Here is a 19,206-nt window from a genome sequence, read left to right on the forward strand (position 1 = left end):
TTTATGCTGCCGCGCTCATGAACATTGAATATGTGTCAGACTGCGGCCTCAGGCTTCCACCAGCACCTACCAGCACCCCGGACTGCTCGATCCTAAGTGTACAGAGTCAATGCCTTTTTCTTTCAGCCCCAGAGAAGCGGATCTTATTGGCAGTTCAAGTTCGAGTGGCCTGCCTGGAGTACTTGCTGTGCAAAGACCAATATTTGAGTCTTAGATGCGCGGTATGAACCTCATCTATATAGGTCATCTTACCTCGTAATAGACACAGCGCGACCTCAAGACATTGAGATTGCATTGGGGCGGCGCGGAGTTCGACAAGATACACGAGTCGATGAACTGCCATATACGCCGAATACATACAGACAACACGACGAACTACAGTGACATGCACATATGTACATAAGGATACATATCTACATTATGGCTACAGATATAAACACAGCTGTGGTATAGCAACGATTGCGACAGTTAGCACGTCCGACAATTCAGTTCCAAAGCAATATCCTTCCAGTCCGGCCAATCAGGTCCGTTTACCAAGTTCAAGGAGCACTTCCTTCACGATGCGCAGCCACAGCACGGCCTTGTCGACCTCTTCGTCCGCTCCCTCCATGAACGACGCTACCTTTCGAGTGAGGAGTCTTCGCAGATTGCGAACATCTTCATCCTCGCCCTCGACTAGCGTCGACGAGGCCGAAGAGGTAGACATGACGGATGTATCAGACTGCGATCGTGGGCGCGAGGACGGAGGGCGAGAAAGGGGTTTCCCAGCGCCGTCTCCCGTAGAGTCTGCAGAAGGGAAATCGAGGAACGACTGGAACGCGAAGGGAGTAGCCTCAGAAGACAGCCGGTCAGAATCGAGAGAGGCCTTTCTCACCTGGATCGACCGATGAATGTCATCACCAAGCGCAGTATGGAGCACACGTACGGAGATCGCTTTGTTGATCCTCTGTTCCGCTTTCGAGATCGAGCGATTAGCATTCACGAGGAACTGCTCTGCCTAATCTCATCGTCAGGCACGATGCTCAGAATAGGTGAGACCAGCACATTGCTTACCGCCTCCAGACGACCTTCGATACGATGCAGATCTCGTCGTGCCGCGGTAAGACCCTTCTGGCAGGCGAGGACGCGCCTGATCCTGTCAGACTCGGTATCGGAGTCATCGCCGTCCGAGCTCGATCCATCATCGTGATCGACGCGAGAGGACCTGGAAAGACGACCGTCCTCGGGGATAGCATCCGGACGCGGGGTGCCTGGTCTGATCTTGTTGATCAGCCACGCCTTGACCTTCGCCGTGCTACTCGTCAAAGACACCTTGCTCGGAGACGTAGGTATACGCGCGAGGTTGGACTCGCCGACGGTGGTACTCCGCTTGCGCGGGGGTTCCTTCGGAGTGCCCGTCGGTACGGTGCACGATCCGCTCCGCCCACTTCGCCCCGTTGCGCTGGCAGTTCCGGTGCGACTTGGTGTGGCGGGATGGTACTTCACTGTGGTGCTGCGTCTAGGGCTGGTCGGAGGTAGTCGGGGTATCATAGGAATGGGTATCTTGAGCGCGTGCGCCTGCTGCGAGGCTCTAAGGTCTGACATTGAACGCGCCTTCCGGTTGATCAAGACATAGCTGGCTTCTGAGACAGCGGTGAGTTCGGAGTCATTGGAATCGGTCGTCCGCCTCCTGATATGGTCCGAGTCCTGACTGGGTCTCGCGTCCTGCACGCCGTCGCCGATGAGCCGCTCGGAAGCCTTGTGGACGCCCCTGTATAGGCCGAAAGCTTGCTGAAAGGCCCGGCGGGCATCGTGCAGCTCCTCGATTGTCTCCCGGACGCGTATCCGAAGTGACCCAAGCAGAGTATCGCGCATGACTGTGACCTCTTGCAACATACCGGCGCGTGCGGTCAAGTCAAGGGAACTTGCGCCGACCGCGTCTGTTGACATTGACTGCAGACAATCGAGAACGGTGTAGGACAGGGCAATCCAGTCGGCCTCTGGCAGCGGCACATGGGCCGGAAGCGGGAGATCTTGGCCGAACGTGGGATCCGTCGTTCGGATTGTTAAGGGAGGCATCGACTTCACCGAATCCGATGTAGACGGCCTTACAGTACGCATAGAAGCAGACGACACTGGTCGGGCGTTCTCTTCGTCAAAGCCAAAAGCAACGCGCATGTCGGGCTTCGCGACGTCTAGTGCTGTGAGTCTAGCTCAAATGCCGTCAGTCGATGTATACTGCGTGTGTGATCTGCATAGCCACGCACCCTCGTGTGTTGCGTAAATCGCGAAGCGTGCCCGCGGAATCAGCAGCTAGTAGCGCCGTCACGAGTTCGATACTTCGTCCGTGCTCAGCTGCAACGTGCAGACAAGTGTCCATGTTGTGATCTCTGGCAGATAGTGGCGCATGGAGATCGCGGACAAGATGGAGGATGAACGATCGTAGAGACGCAATTTGGTCCGGCGTCTTGGGCGGCCGCGCTTTGTAGGCAAGACAATGTAGAGGGGTCTCGTGCCCAGACGTCGTGTACAGGTTGACGTCTGCGCCCGCGCGATAAAGGATGTCTAAAACCTCAACAGACGGATGTTCCACGGAGACACAGTAGTGGATGGGACTCCATCCGGTTGCGTCAGGGAGGTTCACTAGATACTGTGGCAGCGTCGGATCCGATCCAAGGGTGAGGCACTGGGCATGGGAAAAGAGCATGGTGTGGAGACGGGCGAAATCGCCAACGATGACAGCCTGCACCAGAAATTCAGTGCGCTGGGAATAGTGTCGTAACGAGTGCATCGGCAAGCAAAATGTCTTCGGCGTGGCGGGAGTGGCGATTAGACGGTCAATGAACGGCGGGGGTAGGATCGCGAGGTGTTTAGTGTTTATGAACTGAAGACAACAATCAGGGAAGGAGCGGCTTGAAGTGAGTTGTGACCGCACCATGTCCTCCTGGATTCGATAACGCCGCAAGGAGTGCTCGCAGCACCAGAGGATGTGTGGGTGTCGTAGGGCATGTTGTATTGAAGATCGGTGGTTGATATCTCGATAGTCGGGTCTAGCACTATTGGCAAGCTTTCCGATAGTTAAGCTTTCGAGCCTATGTGATGCACTCGCTGAACTCACCAAGTACTCGACGACCTCAATGCTATGATCCCTCGCAGCATCTATATGTGGTGGCGTCAAAGGACTAGACTCGGAGATTAAAGACGCATGCTTACACATTAACGGCGTGGCCCCAAAGTTGTCCATGCCGTTGACTGGAATCATGCCACGGCTACCCTCCAGGAGGAGTCGTACCATCTGCGGTATGTCCAGCCAGGCTGCAAGACAGAGGGGGGAAACCCCGAGCACAGGCGAGTTCAGAGTAAACAAGGAGATGTCCTCGTGGTCCAACAACATCTGGAGAATCTCGACGCGTTCCTCCAGCTTGAACGACGCGTCCGACACATCGACGTTCTCCCAGCTGCTCAATGAAGTGCCTGTGAGCAGCTAGGGCAACTCCAGATCACGTACACTTACCTCCTCCCCGCAATCGCGCACGCAACAGAGGTCCATCCTTCGGGATCCAACGCGTTCACATCCGCGCCGGACTGAATGGCCGCCCTAACTGCGTCGACGTCGGCGCGCGCTGCAGCATCGAGTAGCGGCATAGGCACAAGAGTAGATTGTCGACCGTGTCCCGCTTCTGCCATCCTCCAGCACCACCAAACAACCCGCGGAGGCAAGTACGAGAGACCAGGAGAGCCAGACGGGATCGGAGCTCTTCCGGAGAATACGAGACGGAGCGAGAGCGGGTGCCGTGTCGTCCATATAAGACTGCATGCGCATGCCACGGACAGCTTACACACGAGGCACTAGAATGGATCAGACGGTACATTCCGTACGTTTGGTTGTTTCTCTCCGAAGGAGGATACAGTTCTGCCTCGAGGCGGCGTTTACGCGAAGTTTTGACTTCGAGAACAGTGCATCGAGATGATCAAGTCCATCAACATATTGTCACAGCCTGCCCGCTCGAGTTGGGATAGTACGCGGTCTGCTTACGGCAGTACGGCAACGTGGACGAACAAAGGGGCTCTGGGCGATGGTCGGCAGCGACTAGCAGGTCAGTGTTTGGTGAACAGCGGCAGCGCTGCACAAACACCTGGACGCTTGGCTGTCCTGCGCTCTCACGGTCTCTGTTTGGCAGGCTCAAGGATGGAAGCTTCGCACTGTCCGCACAACGGCCTCAGTACAATGACAGCCAGGTGAGAGCGACAATGCTGCGACGTTCGAGCTTGTTTTGCATCTGTATACACGGGAGAAACGATGCCTATGCTGCTATAACAAGAGGTACGTGCAAGCGAGATGAGGATGCGGTGTACTGCAGTAGGATACATTCGGATGATGTGGGTGATATGATGGAAAAGACTAGCTGATATGATAAACGCGACCAACCCGTACTACATAATATTTCCCCATGACCGGGATCACAAGTCCATGCATTGGCGAGAACCAAGTGACCGACGACGGACTAGTCGGCATCGGACGATCGGTAACGGCGCGATAGCTCCGAGCATAGTCGGCGTCGGTACACACGAGGCGCGCGCGAGGAGTTACAGGAATGCTTCTCGAGACAGTGTACCCTATGATGTAAGTATCAGACACGAAGATCAATCGATCTGCACGCTCAACCGATCTCAAAATCACGCACCTTTACCTGCTCGAAATTGGCAACAGCACGTTCAACGTCCCATGCATTTCCCTCGAGGCACTGCACAGCATATTCGATGTTGAGACTCGTGCGTTGACATATCTGCATCACGAGAGATCGCTGTGGTTCCGGCTGTGGGTTTCAAAGACGTAAGAAATAACTCAAGGAGATGGTGTCGCCGAGCCGGCGCAATGGCGGGCGGCTACCGTCAACAAACTAGAACACTCACCATTGCGGCCAACATCTCCTGCAGCGAAGCCGGTGATTGCATGGTCGGAAGACCCGTAGGCGTGGGGGGAAGGGGATCACCCGCTTGAACACGCATTGGCCCCGGCCGCCATGCTTCGTGGCTCGAATATTGCCGGACAACCAACATATCCGAAAGGATCACGATGTCCCAGCCACTCTGCTTGGCTCTGAATCGAACGAAGTCAAGCATCCGGCGATACACGTGTCAAGTTTATCACATACCTGGTACCATTGGGCGCAGGGGCAAGAATGAAAGAGCGGTCAAAAGACATGACGCAATGTGTTGGTTCTGATATGAACGTAAACGTCGGCGGTAGAACGGAAGCTAAGCAAATGAGAGGGACGCACCTTCTTCGAATTGACCGTGTATGGTCACGAAGAGTTGAGGGGAATCGCCTTGCTGTACCGGCCAAGCGTCGATGCAGAACTTCTGCGGCGAACCCGCCACATCATGCTTCGTTGTGGGTAGCTCCGCCATCGCTTTAACGATCTCCTCATTTCCGACATGCAAGGAGTTCACTATTTTATCCACGGAGCCTCCAGCCAACCGATTGAGATTGCGGGAGCCTTGGCCCCTCCCGATACCCCATCGCGTCCATTCCTGTTTTCGTTGATGGGGCATCTCTTTGGAGGATCGGTGGCCTTCTATTCGTGCACGGATAGGAATACTTGTATTGGCGGAGTACGAGAAGGTGGCGGCCGGGTGGTAGACGTCCATGAGTGCTGTGCGCTGATTGTCGAATAGAGGAAAGAAGCTGCATCCATAGGGTTTAGAGCGGCTACTAACAGTAAAATATCGAGAGTACATACCGCATGAGGAAATTACTGAGAAGTGCTCCATCTACTCCGGTTATGAATGGTTCACCCATCTCAACGGGGAAGGTGGTTGGTGCCGGGCCAGTAGGCGTGGCGTGTGATGTGGAAGTATGAGGTACGTCGAAGGCAATCTTGGGGATGGGTTCCATGTCAAGCATGTCAAGCGAAGGTAGTCGACGCGCGACTTCGCTGTTCAGATCATAAGTCGTTAGGTCACTGGTCAAGAGTCAGCAACTGACCTCTTGTACCGCTCCCCGTTATCCTTCTCGAACTCAGCTTTCCGAAGCGGGTTGTCCAGGAGGATCAACTCTCGCAGCTGTGTCAAACGGCCTTTCTTCCCAGAAATGTAATCCAGGTCCCTCCATGTTGCCAGTCTGTTGCCTTGCAGTGACAAATTGACCAGATTGGGGAGATAATGCGACAGGCGCGAGAGCACCTTGCCGGTGATGAAGTTGTTGTATCCCAGGGATATCGTTTGCACCTGCGCAGATTCAGTCCATTCGTAGTGGGGACAAGTATATGATGTCACAAACCTCCGGGTAGAGAACAGACGCAAGCTTAAACATGACAGACAACTCCTTCTCCGCACTGCCTTGCACCCACATACGATTTCTCTGCACGTATTCATCTTCCGCCACACGCTAATAAGAGGTTAAAAATTAAAGTCTACGTACACTGCAAGTCAAAAACTGACCTCCAAGTTAAGGAATTTCGCCTCTGCGTTCCATCTTTTCTTCACAAACTCCTTCCATTTCTCGACGATGCCCGAGCTTTCGGCGGTGGCGCCATTCGAAACGGCATTCCTGCGAACACGGCTCATTGGTCCCTTCGCCGCACCGCGTATTGCCAAAGAATCGCCCGAAGCTAGCCGAGACGCGAGCTTTGATCCACACGGATAGGGGCCGACGCGAAGGGTGAACCAGAATGAACAAAGTAAGCGCGACGCATTCAAACAAGAGCACAGCAGACGTCGTCACAGGTGTGGCGAGATCTAGCCGTCACTAGGGGTGTATGAGTGTAAGACAATCGGTTTATTTACCATAGCTGTACGAGACGAAGTGGCAGCCTTGTCCTTGCCAGTGAGCGCGTCTATTGCGCGCGGCCGGTGGGAGGTTCGCGCCTTGTGTGAAGTCTTCTGGGCACCTTTGCGGCCGCCTGGTTTGTCTGAGACGTCACGCATGCGTTCGTCCCGGTCGAGGATGCCTGCGCTGCGAAACGCGTTGGCGGCGATGTTGCGACTGCCGGAGGCAGGTATGGTGTCGGAATACATGGAAGTTCGAGTCAGGGTCTTGCGACCGAGTAGATGGTGGTCCGAGACAAGGTGTGAGGTCCTGTGGCTTATGAGTGTCTGCAGGTGTCTCTCAGACGGGCGGCGGTGGTTCGTCGCGGTGTGGCGGGTGGACGTGCTCGGAAGAGGAAGCTGTGGTGGCGGTCAGAGCTAAGCGGGCCAACTTGGCGGCCCCGGCGTTTCGTCCGTCTTCGTGACTCGTCCACGCGGTGTCACGGCGCGTAACGGGGTCGTCACGCACTCTGGGCTCGCCGCTCGCGTTGCCGGTGTTTGTCGCCGCTGAACCGCTCTGGCCGAGCTGCTCACTCCGCAAAGCTGCAGATATTATATACAGCTATCTCGCTGCCCTGCGATGCCAGTCAATACATGAGCCTATCCCCTACGAATCCCGATGGCTGATTTTGTGCACAAAGGCATGCGCAGCGGGCCGTGGCTGATTCGTTTGTAACCCAGACGTCGAGACGCGACCGCTTTCCCACGGGTTTTCTTTGTTCTTCTTGCACGACGGTTCGGTCTCCTGCTCGCCCAGCGTTACAGATACCCAACATCCCGCATCTATTTCTTGAAAATAGGAATGGACAATCCGCAGTTTTATCAGCCCCTGTCGCACGCTCTTCATCCTCCCCTCGCTGCCCACCACTCCCCTCAGCAACCACAATACGCAGCCTACGGTGCACATGCACACACAGCTGCCTCCAATGGTGTCGGTCACACCAATCGGGAGGAGGAAGAGGAGGAGGATGACGAGGAGGACGTTGTAGAGGACGAACTCGACCGCAACGACCCGGATCATTCGCAGCATCCTACTCATTCACCACACCATGCTGCACAGTCGGCGTCCGCTGCGTGAGTGTCGAGTGTCTCACCGAGCCTTCCGCACTGACGATGTGGCTGAAGTGCTGCTATGTCTGCCTCCACTGTCAACAGGCAGGAAGTAGTGCTGCAAGCACAAAGCCAGTCCGGCGCTGACGGTGATGATGCCGCAAAGCGCAAACCCGGGCGACCAAGGGGCTCTCGCAATCGCAAACCCAAGACGGCCAATGTCACCCCGCCAGCCCCGAAGGCGCCATTGAACTCCCATCACCCTGGATTCTACCAGTATCCACCCGCCCCAGCTAGCGCAGTGAACCCGAATCAGCAGTTCTACGAATTCCAATGGCGTGCGTTGAACCTATGCTCAGAGTTCTACAATGCTGCAGAGGAACTTGTCGTCAGTACTTGTCACGCGCGTTCATTATGTGCCCTTCTTTCCTCACCCGATCCTTCATAGAAAGCTGCGTCCCCTGTAGTCATCTCGCAATGCTATCAAATGGGCCCTGGTGCGCGAATCGACCCCTTAGCCATGATCGCGGACGCGAAACGTGTCTGCGATAACCTTGTAAGCCACTCTCGTCCATTGGCTGCTTCGTCGCCTTATGCCGCACCCAGCTCGCCAACCCCAGTCAGCTCGTCGGGCAGCAACCACCACCAGCGTATCCTTATCCGTCGTCCTACTCTACCCCTTATGTGCCTCCCGCCCCGCCAGCCACGACTGCTTCCCCTTCCAACAGCAGCACACCAGCTAGTGGGTCTGTTATTACCAATCCTCAGTCGTTCGTGATGCCTCTAGGTACCAGCATGCCACCGCCTGCGCACGCTGCACCGAATCCCTACTACTCTGGGGTCTACGCGGCAGCACGCTACCCGACGGCCCCGTATTACTCATATCCCACGCAACCACACGCGTCGTATTATCCTCCTCCAGCTACCCCAGCTCCAGCGAGTGCCCCAGCGAGTGCGGCACCAAGCGCTCCTGCACCTACCGCTGCGGCACCTGCCTCTAGTACTTCTACCTTCAGTGCAGCGCAGCCATCTGCTTCGGCGTCCTCTTCCTCAGTGGGGCAACAGGGTTCGTGGTCTGCAGAGGAGGAAGACCGCTTAAGGAGGCTTGCAGAACAGAGCAGGGAACAGGGCGGACCGCAGAACAAGGGTGAGATCGAATGGGACTGGGTGGTACAACAATGGGGAAACAGCAGGACGAGGTACGTTGTTCCCCTTTCACGACATATTCAACCTCACCTTCTTGAAGGCATCAGATTTTGCTGAGGGCTACGGCGCTCGGTCTGAAAGAGAGCACAACTCGTGCTACGAAGCGCAAGCGTGAGGCAGAGGCAGGCGCGAACGAGACGAATGATCACACACCAACACCCGCTTCTCACGCAGCTGCCAGCGCTGCACCAGCGGCCTCGACAAGTACTCAGAGTCACAATGCCCACGTTCAGTCGGCACATGTCCCAACGACACATACGCAAAGCCGTATGCAACCTACACTTGCACAACCCGCGCATACTCAACAGGCTGTACATAGCCAACCGTCGCATAGTCAGCCACCGCATGTGCAAACATCTCACTCACAGCCTACGCACAGTCAGACGACAATAGCACCGTCAGCGACGACGACCACTCCCGTATCGACGCATGCGTCTCCGGCATTACCTCCGCAACGACCTCCGTCATCCACCACGACGCCAGCTACCATAGCCCCAGCGCGCACTACGACAATTCCGTCGCCGGTGTCGTCAAATCTGCCCTGGCCTATGCCCACAGTGGCCGCGAATACACCTTCGCCAGTCCTCACTGCCGCCCAAATAGACCAGCGCAACACGTCTTATTACCGCCCTCCCCCAACACAACGAGCGTCGTACGGCACGAGCGCCGGCACATCGACGACGACCTCGTACGCTGCGGCGAGCGCGTCCAACACGACCCCATATGGCGCCGCCGCGACTTCGCGTCCGGCGTCGTCGCATGGTAACGTCGCGGCCTCGCATCCATACATGTATCGCCCGGGCGTGAACGGGACAGGAAGGAGGGATGGCGCGTAAGGGTGCCCTCGACATGCGAGGGATAACGAGCGATGACGTCCTGCTGTTCGCAGGGATTCGACTACCAACCGCGACCCGCCGGTGCCGTTCCACATGCAGCCTTGGAAGTAGGAGTGGGCGATGGCATCCGCGGCGCGACTCAAGCCCATCGGCGTCAGGGACCGAACGAAACGAAATGACTGTGTACGAAAGGGGCTGGCCTCGGTCAAGCTCGTGTTGTACAAGTACCGTCTGGCATGGGTCGCGCGATTGGATTCCCGTAAGATAGGCGATTTCTTTACCTCTGATCTTTATTGCCATCAGCTTTCCCTGTCCATATTGCTTGCTATACGTAGGCGCACACACGAATGTACAGAGGATATACATAGTATGCATTATAACTATCCCGCTATGTACCATCTCCCGCCTCTGCCTCCGAGTCGAATCACTCATGTGGCGCCGGCTCACCAGGCCAGCACGCCGGACTGACGTCACGCGTGTTCTCTGTCTGCGTGCGGCCAAACCGAACCAAACAACCTTCTGCTCACGAGCGCCCGTCCGATCTTCCATCAGGCTCGCACACCGACTCGGAGCCAGCTACACAGACGAACCGGTCTGGCGAAGCACACCGCCCGACATGGCCCAAGTGCAAGTCTCTATCTTCAATACGCCCCGCATAATGATGCTGAACCGGAGCATCTTCTTTGTTTTGATAGATCGCATGACATTGGGAGGCCCGACGTGAATGCGCACTACGGTGCCGGGCCTTCGAACGGACAGCGCATGAATCAATCTCCAAGTGGCGAGGGGATCCAGGTGCGCCGTCCCACCATCTTCGCGCTGCAATCCGACGCTGAATATTGGATCTTCATCGCGTAGTCTCATACGGGCTCGTACAGCCCCGCGTCCCCGGTGCCCTACCCGGGCAGCCAAATCTACTCCGGCAACGTCGTTCCCTACGGCAGCTCCTCGCTGCTCGGCGCGAACGTCCTCCCCGTGCCCTTCCACTCGCCGCCCGCGCACCCAAACGCGTCCGTGCTCCCGCCGCCCGCGGAGCAGAGCCCGCGCGTGCCGCACACGCCGACGCCCGGGCCGTCGAAGCGCAAGGGCGAGGACGCGGCGGGGTCGACGACGGGCCCGCGCAAGCGGCGGCAGTACGTGCCGGTCGGGAGCGGGCTCGACGGGATCGAGCGCGACGAGGCGGACTTGGGCCCGAACGGCGGCCCGAAGCACTGGACGGACGGCGAGAAGGACAGTCTGTTCCATTGGCTGCTGGATAGCGACAAGAACTGGGACATGTTCCGGTCGAAGATGAACACGGTCTTCCGCGACGTATGTGCTGAGCCTACCTATGCCCGTGCGGCGTATATGCGACCGGTGTTGACGAGCATGACGCGCAGGCCGCCACGCAGGTATTCGGCTCGCGCAAGTCGTTCACCGCGCTGAAGAGCTGCTACCATCGGAACGTCGAGACGTTCAAGCAGATCTTCGCGTTCGATGTCTACCTCGCACACAACCCCGGGACGAGCGGGCCGATCAGCGGCGCTGCGTCATTCGGGAACTTCAACGACTCGACGATGGCGCGCCAGGTGCACCTCGAGCAGAAGCTCGACGACGCGCGCGCCGCGGGCGTCGCGGTCGCGAACCTCAACGTGAAGGTGATCGATCACTGGCACCAGAAGGGCTGGTACCAACTCTTCAAGAAACGATACGTCGACGATGGGTGCGGTGTCTTTCTCTACTTTCCTGTTTCCGTGCCGTTGCCGCTCACATTCTGGCGCATATAATCAGGACTGGACAAGCGGTGCCCTACTACGGCCCTACTACGATGTCTTTCCCCGACGGCCCGACCGCCGCGCAGTACTCCAACGCGAGTATCGACCCACAGCTCACGAACCAACAAGACGGCGAAGACGATGAAGACGAGGAGGACGAAGCCGAGGAACATCAGCAACAACCACCACTACCGCACCCTCAGCAGCACACCGATGACTCTGTTCCACTTGAAGCCTCTCCACTGAACCCGCAGGGCACGAACGGCCCCCGCCCACCCGACACTAATACCGCGAGCATCCTCGCGCCACCGCCGCTCCCGCCCCAGCCCGAGCGCGAGCGCCGGCCACAGCCGCTCACGTCGCGGCGGTCCGTGCCGTCGTTCGCTGTGAGCCACCGCGAGTCGGTCGCGGAGCAGACGCAGGCGCAGACGGTGCAGGCGCTCGAGCGGCTGACGGCGGTGACGCAGGGGCTGGTTGAGCAGATCACGGCGCTGAGCGCGCTGATCGGCGCGCAGGCAGCGCAGGGGGGCGCGGTCGTGGGCAGGAAGGAGGACGGGCTGAATAGGAAGGAGAAGGCGAGCTTGGCGACGGAGATGCTGGCGAACCCGGATGTGGGCGAGGAGGTGAGGAGGGCGGCGGCGGACTATCTGAAGAGGCTGTTCATGAGCGAGTGAGGTGTGTCAATCCGAGTTGCCTGACGATGTGTTACGCTGTAAACTGTACCGTGCTTGCGTATAATAATTCCAGGGTCATTCAAGTTGCGTTCAAGGGTCATTTCTGCATCGCCGTTGCGACACTACTCCCGACGACGTTACAGTGGTTCGAGCAGCGACTCTAGGCCTGTAGCGCTTAAAACCTACCTTGGGCGTGGTTCCATCCTGCCGATTCAAGTCGCGCGAGCGCGGCCTCAGGACATGTTTTAGGGTGTGTTCAAGAGCCGGCTAGATAGTAGGAACTAGACTTGCAGCCTATCTGACGAGCGGCTGAGCAATCTTCTGTCGAAGAAGAGGGTTCCCCACACAGCGTGCGATTGACAGCCGCAGAAGGCAGATGCCATAGGCACCAAGCGACACAGGGTATGTGGAAGAGACGTTGGCTCCGGCCGGAAGTGAATGTACGTTGGAAAGCATTGCACCACACGAGGCGTTTGGTGGCGGGATGCTGGCAGTGGGAGGTGGAGGGCGACCGCTGCATGCGTGTACAGGAGTGCCATGACTCGCGCGACAAGGGGAGAGAAGCAGGCACTGCCAGTGAGCATGCACACAGACGATCGTCGCGGGCCAGGAAGCGGGCCTTTTAGGCTCCGCGCACGGCGCCCCGGAGCTCCAACACGAACAACAACACCTCCCAGCTGCAGCCCGCAGCCACTGCAACAGCCAGCGCATCTGAGCCCTGAGGCCCCTGAGGCCTGAGGCCGTCTGGTAGCTCCAGCCTCTCCGACTCCGCCTGGGCCCAGCACACGCCCGTTTATATGCGCCCTTCCTCCCGCAAGTACAGGCCAGACATCCCCAGCTTAGCCTCTAGACCTACCCAGTACGCATACCCCTGCCCGGATGACTGTCACCACTCTTTCAGGCTTCTCGGGCCCGCCCACCGCCAGCCAGACCTTCGGCACCCTCCGTCTCTCCGGGCCCGCTGCAGAATACAGCCGCACGCGCCGCCCCCGAACGCGCTCGCGCTCGCGCGCGCCGCGGCGCATATCCGAGTCGGACACGAGCACGCTCCGGCCGGAGGAGGGACGCTGCGTCGTGCAGCTGACGGGCTACGACCAGCACGCGGCGACGGCGATCAGGGCCGCGAGCACGGCGGGCGAGGACGTGCTCGCGCTCCCATGGACGGGCTGCGACACTGTGGTGCGTTCACTTGCTGCGCTGTGCAGCGTCGACGGCGGTGGATTGACCGACCCGGTGTTTGCATCTAGATGTCGCTCATGAAGCGGATAGAGGGCATGCTCTGCATCCCGCTCATGTATTGGGTGAGCCTCCTATGTACTTCCCTCGACCCCACATCGAAGTACGACCTGTGCCCACAGCGCCTCGCATGTGACGGCGAAGTGCTCGACCCCGCCATATCGACCCTCACTCACCCGCAGTTCCTCAAGGGCTCGTCCGTAGGTGAGCGCGCCGCCGTCCCTCACAAATTCAGATGCACACCGATCCGTGCCTTGCAGACCTCGTATTGGTGCCCTTAGGTGCCTTAGATCAGTTCGCAGACGATCAACAAGCAACGACGTCATCATCGTCTGTGCCGGCATTCCAGGAACCCGGACAGGCCTCCTCGAACATCGCGCAAGCGCTGGCGGGATCCGGGAAGGGTGCATTAGACGTCTGGTCCCCGCTGAGGCTCTCGGAGCTTCCTGACCGCGGAAGCTAGTCGTAGACGACTGTTGACGCTGAGTTGTGTGATGTCATTCTCTTGTTGCATTCGTACCTTGTCTTTGCACCGTCCCCTCTCGTCGATTGTACTCTTCAGACTTGTACTGACTACGCCGGACCTCTAATCGCATACTACCACGGGCATGTATCAATATAGCATTACCACTCCTCACAAGTCCGAGCTTCTTAAGTCGCATTGTACAACATGTCCTATGATCCGGCACCGAGCAGCATCCCCACGAAAGACTTCACGCCGCCGAATGATGCGGCACTCAGACTTCGTGAGCACGACTGTTACCACCTCCACCATGTCTTCTTCCCACTCCCGTCCCCAGACTTAGCCCCGCCTCCAAATAGCGGGAACGCTGGGATCTCAATCCCTCTCCCCTCCCTCCGCTGCCGCTCCTCCCATTCCTCATCATCCAGGTAGCGATCCACCGCGCGGCCCTCCACACCGCTCCCTCCCGCCGCCCCTTCCGTTGACGAGCTAGGATGCCGCTTCCGCAACTTGTCCGCCGCGCCGTCAACTGCACCCACCTTCTTCATCTCGTCCTCGCGGAACGCGTCGGCCGCGTCTGAGTCCCCGAGGCCCGCGACGGCGACATATGCCCTCGCGACGCGGTAGTCCGCCTCCTTCGTCAAGACGCGGAACCGGCTCTCTGCACGCTCCCGTGCGCGGCGCGCCTCGTCCGCCGCGCTCGGGCGGTTCACGGCCGCGCCCCCCTCGCTCCGTGCGTCGTCGGCTGGGGGCGCGGTTGAAGAGCCGGGCCCCCGCGCGCCGGCGGGGAGGACGAGGAAGGTGCGGGTGTGGAGGAGGTGCGGGGTCGTGCGGAGGGCGGAGGGAGGGAGGTTGTTGAGTCTGCAGAGCGCGCGGGCGTCGATGTGGAAGCGGAGGGCGATCCCGAGGAGGGTGTCGGTGGGCTGGATGTAGTAGCGTTGTGGGCCTGTGTTGGTGGACGGTGAAGGGTCTACTTGTGGGGGCTTCAGCGACTCGGTGGGCTCTGCGTGTGTGGGCTCGCTTGACTTGAATGTCGGAAGAATCGATTGGGAGGGACTGAGCGTGGTGGGTGCGGAGAGAGGGGATGCGACGTCGCGGTAGGCTGGCGGAGGTGTGGCAGGCGGGGGAGAGTCCGACGCCGTACTCGCACTGTCTTCATCATCCTCATCGTCGCCCAGCACGAACACGTCCTCGTCCCTCACCGCTCCATCCACGTTCACCTTCGCACCCGTACCCTTCCTCTCCCCCTCCGCTGGAAACTTGCGCGACCGTGCGCTCACAGCGCCCACCCCGCCGAGGCAGTGTAAGCATGGGTTGTATCTTGTGAGTCTGGGATTCGCGCGCACGCATGAAGGGCAGATCGGACGTTGGCAGCACTGTGTGACGAATATCTCGTCGCCGGAGGAAGAGCCTGAGGAGGGCTTGAAATTCGGTGAGAGCGGTGAGGCGAGGGGCTTGCGCGGGGGCAGCGAGGAGGAGCAGGCGAGGCAGAGAGAGATGGCCGGGTCAATTGGGCTGCGGGGTGAGTTCATCGTTGTCCAGAGTTGATAGGTAAGTTACTAATAACTGAGGATGAGGAGGCAGAGGATATGGTGGAGGTGCCGTTGCCGCTGCGTAAGACTCGGCGCGCCGGGCACTGGCACGTGCGCTGTCCCGACCTTGTCCCGCTCCGAGAAAGTCGGGGCCGATTGACTTCGTCCTCGACGACGACCAGCAACGAACTCGCTGTTGCTTCACAGCTCGTGCAACACATCTACGCTAGCTTCGGAATAATCTGGCGTGGCCGCCGTCTGGAGAATCGTGCAGCGAGGGTACTGCCAGCGAGTTCGTGAGTTTCCGTACCAAGCACGTTCTGGTGTTCGTGTTGTAGCCGCTCGGGCTTGCAGCGCGGTTGCCACCGCCTTTGGCAGACAATACACCCTTTCTTCTGATAGACATGTGCTGTTGAGCACAGTCGGGCGTTACAACACCTACTCTGCACTTTATTCGAACGACTGAGGTGACGCGGCTTGTCTTACAGCAACGAGGAGCGCCTCAACTAGTATTCGAACATATACGAGCATGCTCGGAGTCTGGCGGCCTCTACTCTCTCTGGCCCTGTCTCTCGCAGAGTCTCCCATTGCGACATGGGCTATCAGTGTTGCGGAGATCCAAGGCAAGTCATTTCGATCTCCGTATGAGGGGCAGACCGTCAACGAGGTGTATGGCATCCTAACCGCGAAGGTACGTGCTCTCGAATGCTTCGGGTGGCGACTCAGACCCTGTAGGTACGGCGAGCGACGAGACTAGGTGAGCAGGAACAACCTGCACCTAGTGTGGTCTTTCCTCGTTCCGTGTTTCTGTGTTGCACTCCGACTCCTACAAGTCACGTATACACAGCTTGAACATCGTCTAGGACAATTACGGCGGCTGGATTTCAGACGTGCCCTCCTCCGACCCACGCGAGTCGAACGGGCTTCGTATCTACGGCCCACACGCGCTGCGCGGCGTCTCCGTCGGCGACGACATCTCGCTCACTGGGCGCGTCGCGGAGTACCGCTCGAGCCCGAACGACCTCTCGCTCACCGAGCTCGACCTCATCCGCGACATCATCATCTTCTCGCACGACAACCCCGTCAAGCCCGTCCTCCTCGGCGAGGAACGCACCCCGCCGAAGGGCCAGCTCTCCCGGTACGACGACGGCCCCGACGGGTCGGGCTGGTTGGCGATCCCGAATAACGTTACACGGGTGGAGGAGGAGAACGATGCGCTGAGGCCTGAGTTGTATGGGCTGGACTTTTGGGAGAGCTTGGAGGGGCAGCTCGTTACGGTGCCGTCGCCCGTTGCGGCGAACTTCCCGGATAGATACGGTGCGGTGTGGGTGTATGGTGCTTGGCCGGTGTCGGGGCTGAACTCGAGGGGCGGGTTGACTGTTCACTTCCCTGGTGAGACTGCGTGCGTGGTATCACTCGTCTTTACCAGTATTTAATGGGATGTGATGCAGAGTCGGAAGGACCGCCCGATGCGCACTCCGGGGCCATCCTTATTGGCCGCCCTTTGGATAATACCAAGCTTCCGCGCGCATATATGGGCATGGAGATGAGCGACATCACAGGCGTCGTGACATACCAGGTATGCTCGAGCCATGACTTCATGAACGTGCTACTCAGTGCGCATACATGCAGTTCGGCGACTACTACATCCTGCCCCTCACCGCCCCAGAAGTCATCTGGACGCCAGACGAGCGACCCTCACCCGCAACCCTCCGATCAGGCTTGAGCCCCTGCTCCCTAACCATCGGCGACTACAACGTCGGTTTCCTCCGTTTCCTCCGCTTCCATTTCCCAGTTTTGAACCTCCCCTCCTCCGCAGGTAGAGAACATGGGCCCGCGCTCCTGGCACCTCCCCACGATCGCCGACCACATCGTCAGCTACCTCAACGCCCCCGACATCGTCTTCCTCCAGGAGATTCAAGACGACTCGGGCAGGAAGGACGACGGGACCGTCTCCGCGGACAAGACACTCAGCCGGCTCACGGCGGCGATCGCCCGTGTCAGTCTGTACGAGGCGCAGTATGAGTATGCGTACGTCGCGCCGGAGGACGGGATGGATGGCGGGCAGCCGGGTGGGAATATCCGGGTAGCTTACCTGTGGGTCTCGATGATTTTTGTCCTCTTGGTCGCTGATGTTAATTGGTGTGATGTTGTAAAGTTGGCGTCCGGAGAAGGTCACCTTGGTCTCGGGTTCACACGCTGGGAACGCTACGCAGGCGACTGAACCTGTCCTCGACGAGGAAGGCAAGGTGACTCTGAGGTACGGTAATGGAGCATATTCAGTTGTTCTGTGCTCTGATAGCATTCTCTGTCCAGATTGAACCCGGGACGTATTGATCCTACAAACGCAGCGTGGGAGGAGGCGCGTAAACCTGTCGCGGCAGCATGGCAGACGAACACCGGGGAGCGGTTCTACACTGTGAACGTGCACTACAGTTCGAAGCGGGACAGCTCGTCCGCGCAAGGAGATGCGCGGCCACCGGTCAACGGGAAGAGCGAGCAGCGCATGGCACAAGTGAACGTAACGGCAGTAAGCGAAATAGACTGGACAATGTTTATGACACTTATGCCTTCTATGTAGGCCTTCGTCTCCTCGCTCCTCGCACTCGACCCCTCGGCACACATCATCGTCGGTGGTGACATGAACGAGTTCCTCCAGACGCGCAGCGTCTTCGCGCCCTTCGACGGGCTGCTCACGGACATGAACGAGGTCGCGGGGGTGCCGCCCGCGGAGCGGTACACGTACGTGTACGAGCAGCACGCGCAGGAGATCGATCATGTCCTCGTGTCGGACGCTGTGAAGGCGAAGGGTGGTGCCGTGGAGCATGTGCATATCAATACGTGGGCGACGAGCAAGGGCGGCCAGGCGAGCGATCATGACCCGACGGTTGCGAAGGTGTGGGTGTGTGAGGCAGAGGGCGGCGAAGGTGCGTGAATGGTGTTGTTCTTGAAGGACTTCGTCTGACGCGGAATCTGGATGTGATGGAACAGGCTCTCAGTATAACGATGACCCCGAGTCGGTCGTTGTGCAAGCACCATGGAACCAAGTCGTTGTGCTGTGAATCTGACTCGGTGATTGTCATACTGTCTTGACATCACGACACCGCGGAGAGGGCGGGCTACCAATACAGGTCCAACGTTCAGCTATGATACAGGGTAGTCGATGCTTCGCCTATCACTCTATATGTACCGGAAGATGTTGGCTTTCTGTTGTAATCCCATGTACCATCAATATTTCACCAACCTACACACACCCCAAACTTGTACGTACCACGTTGCGCCGATAACCTCCCTCCACTTCACCGCCTTCAAACTCGGAGTTGGCCAGCGAGCCCTGACGCTCCTTCCACTTCTCCATGAGCGCGGCATCCTGCTCGGCAACAGTCATCTTGCGGGCTGGCTTGTGTTCTTCTGCATTGTCTGCCGTTTTGTCGGTGTTTGCTGACCCGGCGTTGCTCGCTTGAGCAGTAGGGGTCTGGGCAAGATGTTCTGCAGTCGGCTGCGTGTCGTGCTCGCTGCGGCTCTAGTCACAAAATCAGCGCTGACCGAGACGCTTCTGTCGTACAGGGCCTAGTATCGTGCTCACCCCAGTTGGACCTTTGTCGTTGACGTCATGAGAGATTGTTCGGCGCGCCAGGCTACCAACATGAGGACAAGTCGCTCTTC

The 19,206-nt window shown here is 58.5% G+C and overlaps 8 protein-coding genes across 8 annotated transcripts; 4 read left to right on the plus strand and 4 right to left on the minus strand.

Annotated features, from left to right (window-relative positions):
• Positions 1 to 49: 49 nt before the first annotated feature.
• C8Q71DRAFT_750890 (ankyrin) lies at positions 50 to 4,086 on the minus strand. The gene is made up of 8 exons (XM_047923292.1): positions 3,494 to 4,086; positions 3,193 to 3,437; positions 3,098 to 3,138; positions 2,915 to 3,046; positions 2,247 to 2,863; positions 1,054 to 2,188; positions 926 to 997; positions 50 to 874 (listed from the first exon to the last, which is right to left on the minus strand). Exons 1-8 carry the CDS (start codon positions 3,664 to 3,666, stop codon positions 521 to 523), a joined length of 2,769 nt encoding a protein of 922 aa, XP_047780308.1. The 5' UTR covers positions 3,667 to 4,086; the 3' UTR covers positions 50 to 520.
• Positions 4,087 to 4,222: 136 nt separating this feature from the next.
• Positions 4,223 to 7,167, minus strand: C8Q71DRAFT_750895 (uncharacterized protein). The gene is made up of 10 exons (XM_047923293.1): positions 6,769 to 7,167; positions 6,424 to 6,609; positions 6,263 to 6,370; positions 5,969 to 6,210; positions 5,724 to 5,918; positions 5,262 to 5,668; positions 5,136 to 5,202; positions 4,894 to 5,080; positions 4,665 to 4,796; positions 4,223 to 4,596 (listed from the first exon to the last, which is right to left on the minus strand). The coding sequence occupies exons 1-10, from the start codon at positions 6,997 to 6,999 to the stop codon at positions 4,567 to 4,569; spliced, it is 1,785 nt and encodes a 594-aa protein (XP_047780309.1). The 5' UTR covers positions 7,000 to 7,167; the 3' UTR covers positions 4,223 to 4,566.
• Positions 7,168 to 7,375: 208 nt separating this feature from the next.
• C8Q71DRAFT_750900 (uncharacterized protein) lies at positions 7,376 to 10,283 on the plus strand. The gene is made up of 5 exons (XM_047923294.1): positions 7,376 to 7,863; positions 7,915 to 8,227; positions 8,288 to 8,395; positions 8,446 to 9,038; positions 9,086 to 10,283. The coding sequence occupies exons 1-5, from the start codon at positions 7,592 to 7,594 to the stop codon at positions 9,879 to 9,881; spliced, it is 2,082 nt and encodes a 693-aa protein (XP_047780310.1). The 5' UTR covers positions 7,376 to 7,591; the 3' UTR covers positions 9,882 to 10,283.
• Positions 10,284 to 10,643: 360 nt separating this feature from the next.
• C8Q71DRAFT_856352 (uncharacterized protein) lies at positions 10,644 to 12,309 on the plus strand (the record flags this gene model as incomplete). The annotated part of the gene is made up of 4 exons (XM_047927291.1): positions 10,644 to 10,676; positions 10,740 to 11,192; positions 11,261 to 11,583; positions 11,652 to 12,309. The coding sequence occupies 4 exons, from the start codon at positions 10,644 to 10,646 to the stop codon at positions 12,307 to 12,309; spliced, it is 1,467 nt and encodes a 488-aa protein (XP_047780311.1).
• A 147-nt stretch (positions 12,310 to 12,456) lies between these two features.
• C8Q71DRAFT_527833 (uncharacterized protein) lies at positions 12,457 to 13,113 on the minus strand. The gene has a single exon (XM_047919141.1). The coding sequence runs from the start codon at positions 13,018 to 13,020 to the stop codon at positions 12,604 to 12,606; it is 417 nt and encodes a 138-aa protein (XP_047780312.1). The 5' UTR covers positions 13,021 to 13,113; the 3' UTR covers positions 12,457 to 12,603.
• C8Q71DRAFT_527841 (uncharacterized protein) lies at positions 13,114 to 14,130 on the plus strand. Its single transcript, XM_047919143.1, has 3 exons — positions 13,114 to 13,488; positions 13,557 to 13,610; positions 13,668 to 14,130. The coding sequence occupies exons 1-3, from the start codon at positions 13,189 to 13,191 to the stop codon at positions 13,824 to 13,826; spliced, it is 513 nt and encodes a 170-aa protein (XP_047780313.1). The 5' UTR covers positions 13,114 to 13,188; the 3' UTR covers positions 13,827 to 14,130.
• On the minus strand, positions 14,131 to 15,709 carry C8Q71DRAFT_527835 (uncharacterized protein). The gene has a single exon (XM_047919142.1). The coding sequence runs from the start codon at positions 15,538 to 15,540 to the stop codon at positions 14,305 to 14,307; it is 1,236 nt and encodes a 411-aa protein (XP_047780314.1). The 5' UTR covers positions 15,541 to 15,709; the 3' UTR covers positions 14,131 to 14,304.
• C8Q71DRAFT_750920 (DNase I-like protein) lies at positions 15,591 to 19,064 on the plus strand. The gene is made up of 9 exons (XM_047923295.1): positions 15,591 to 16,231; positions 16,404 to 16,932; positions 16,992 to 17,119; positions 17,173 to 17,298; positions 17,360 to 17,637; positions 17,699 to 17,800; positions 17,857 to 18,070; positions 18,122 to 18,467; positions 18,532 to 19,064. Exons 1-9 carry the CDS (start codon positions 16,070 to 16,072, stop codon positions 18,600 to 18,602), a joined length of 1,956 nt encoding a protein of 651 aa, XP_047780315.1. The 5' UTR covers positions 15,591 to 16,069; the 3' UTR covers positions 18,603 to 19,064.
• Positions 19,065 to 19,206: the final 142 nt, after the last annotated feature.

This window comes from Rhodofomes roseus (genome assembly GCF_022264815.1).
Source record: "Rhodofomes roseus strain CIRM-BRFM 1785 chromosome Unknown C8Q71scaffold_7, whole genome shotgun sequence".
Taxonomy (NCBI): domain Eukaryota; kingdom Fungi; phylum Basidiomycota; class Agaricomycetes; order Polyporales; family Fomitopsidaceae; genus Rhodofomes; species Rhodofomes roseus.

Coding starts and splice junctions, on each gene's coding strand:
- C8Q71DRAFT_750890 (XM_047923292.1), bottom strand. CDS start 3,666: ATGGCAGAAGCGGGACACGGTCGACAATCTACTCTTGTGCCTATGCCG. Junction 3,047..3,097: donor TTGAGGTCGTCGAGTACTTG/GTGAGTTCAGCG, acceptor ACTATCGGAAAG/CTTGCCAATAGTGCTAGACC. Junction 875..925: donor GGATCAACAAAGCGATCTCC/GTACGTGTGCTC, acceptor CGGTCGATCCAG/GTGAGAAAGGCCTCTCTCGA.
- C8Q71DRAFT_750895 (XM_047923293.1), bottom strand. CDS start 6,999: ATGTATTCCGACACCATACCTGCCTCCGGCAGTCGCAACATCGCCGCC. Junction 6,211..6,262: donor CGTCTGTTCTCTACCCGGAG/GTTTGTGACATC, acceptor GAATCTGCGCAG/GTGCAAACGATATCCCTGGG. Junction 5,669..5,723: donor CTCAGTAATTTCCTCATGCG/GTATGTACTCTC, acceptor CTATGGATGCAG/CTTCTTTCCTCTATTCGACA.
- C8Q71DRAFT_750900 (XM_047923294.1), top strand. CDS start 7,592: ATGGACAATCCGCAGTTTTATCAGCCCCTGTCGCACGCTCTTCATCCT. Junction 7,864..7,914: donor GCACAGTCGGCGTCCGCTGC/GTGAGTGTCGAG, acceptor ATGTGGCTGAAG/TGCTGCTATGTCTGCCTCCA. Junction 8,396..8,445: donor AACGTGTCTGCGATAACCTT/GTAAGCCACTCT, acceptor TGCCGCACCCAG/CTCGCCAACCCCAGTCAGCT.
- C8Q71DRAFT_527833 (XM_047919141.1), bottom strand. CDS start 13,020: ATGCGCTGGCTGTTGCAGTGGCTGCGGGCTGCAGCTGGGAGGTGTTGT.
- C8Q71DRAFT_527841 (XM_047919143.1), top strand. CDS start 13,189: ATGACTGTCACCACTCTTTCAGGCTTCTCGGGCCCGCCCACCGCCAGC. Junction 13,489..13,556: donor GGACGGGCTGCGACACTGTG/GTGCGTTCACTT, acceptor GTTTGCATCTAG/ATGTCGCTCATGAAGCGGAT. Junction 13,611..13,667: donor GCATCCCGCTCATGTATTGG/GTGAGCCTCCTA, acceptor CTGTGCCCACAG/CGCCTCGCATGTGACGGCGA.
- C8Q71DRAFT_527835 (XM_047919142.1), bottom strand. CDS start 15,540: ATGAACTCACCCCGCAGCCCAATTGACCCGGCCATCTCTCTCTGCCTC.
- C8Q71DRAFT_750920 (XM_047923295.1), top strand. CDS start 16,070: ATGCTCGGAGTCTGGCGGCCTCTACTCTCTCTGGCCCTGTCTCTCGCA. Junction 16,933..16,991: donor GTTGACTGTTCACTTCCCTG/GTGAGACTGCGT, acceptor GATGTGATGCAG/AGTCGGAAGGACCGCCCGAT. Junction 17,299..17,359: donor TAACCATCGGCGACTACAAC/GTCGGTTTCCTC, acceptor CCTCCTCCGCAG/GTAGAGAACATGGGCCCGCG.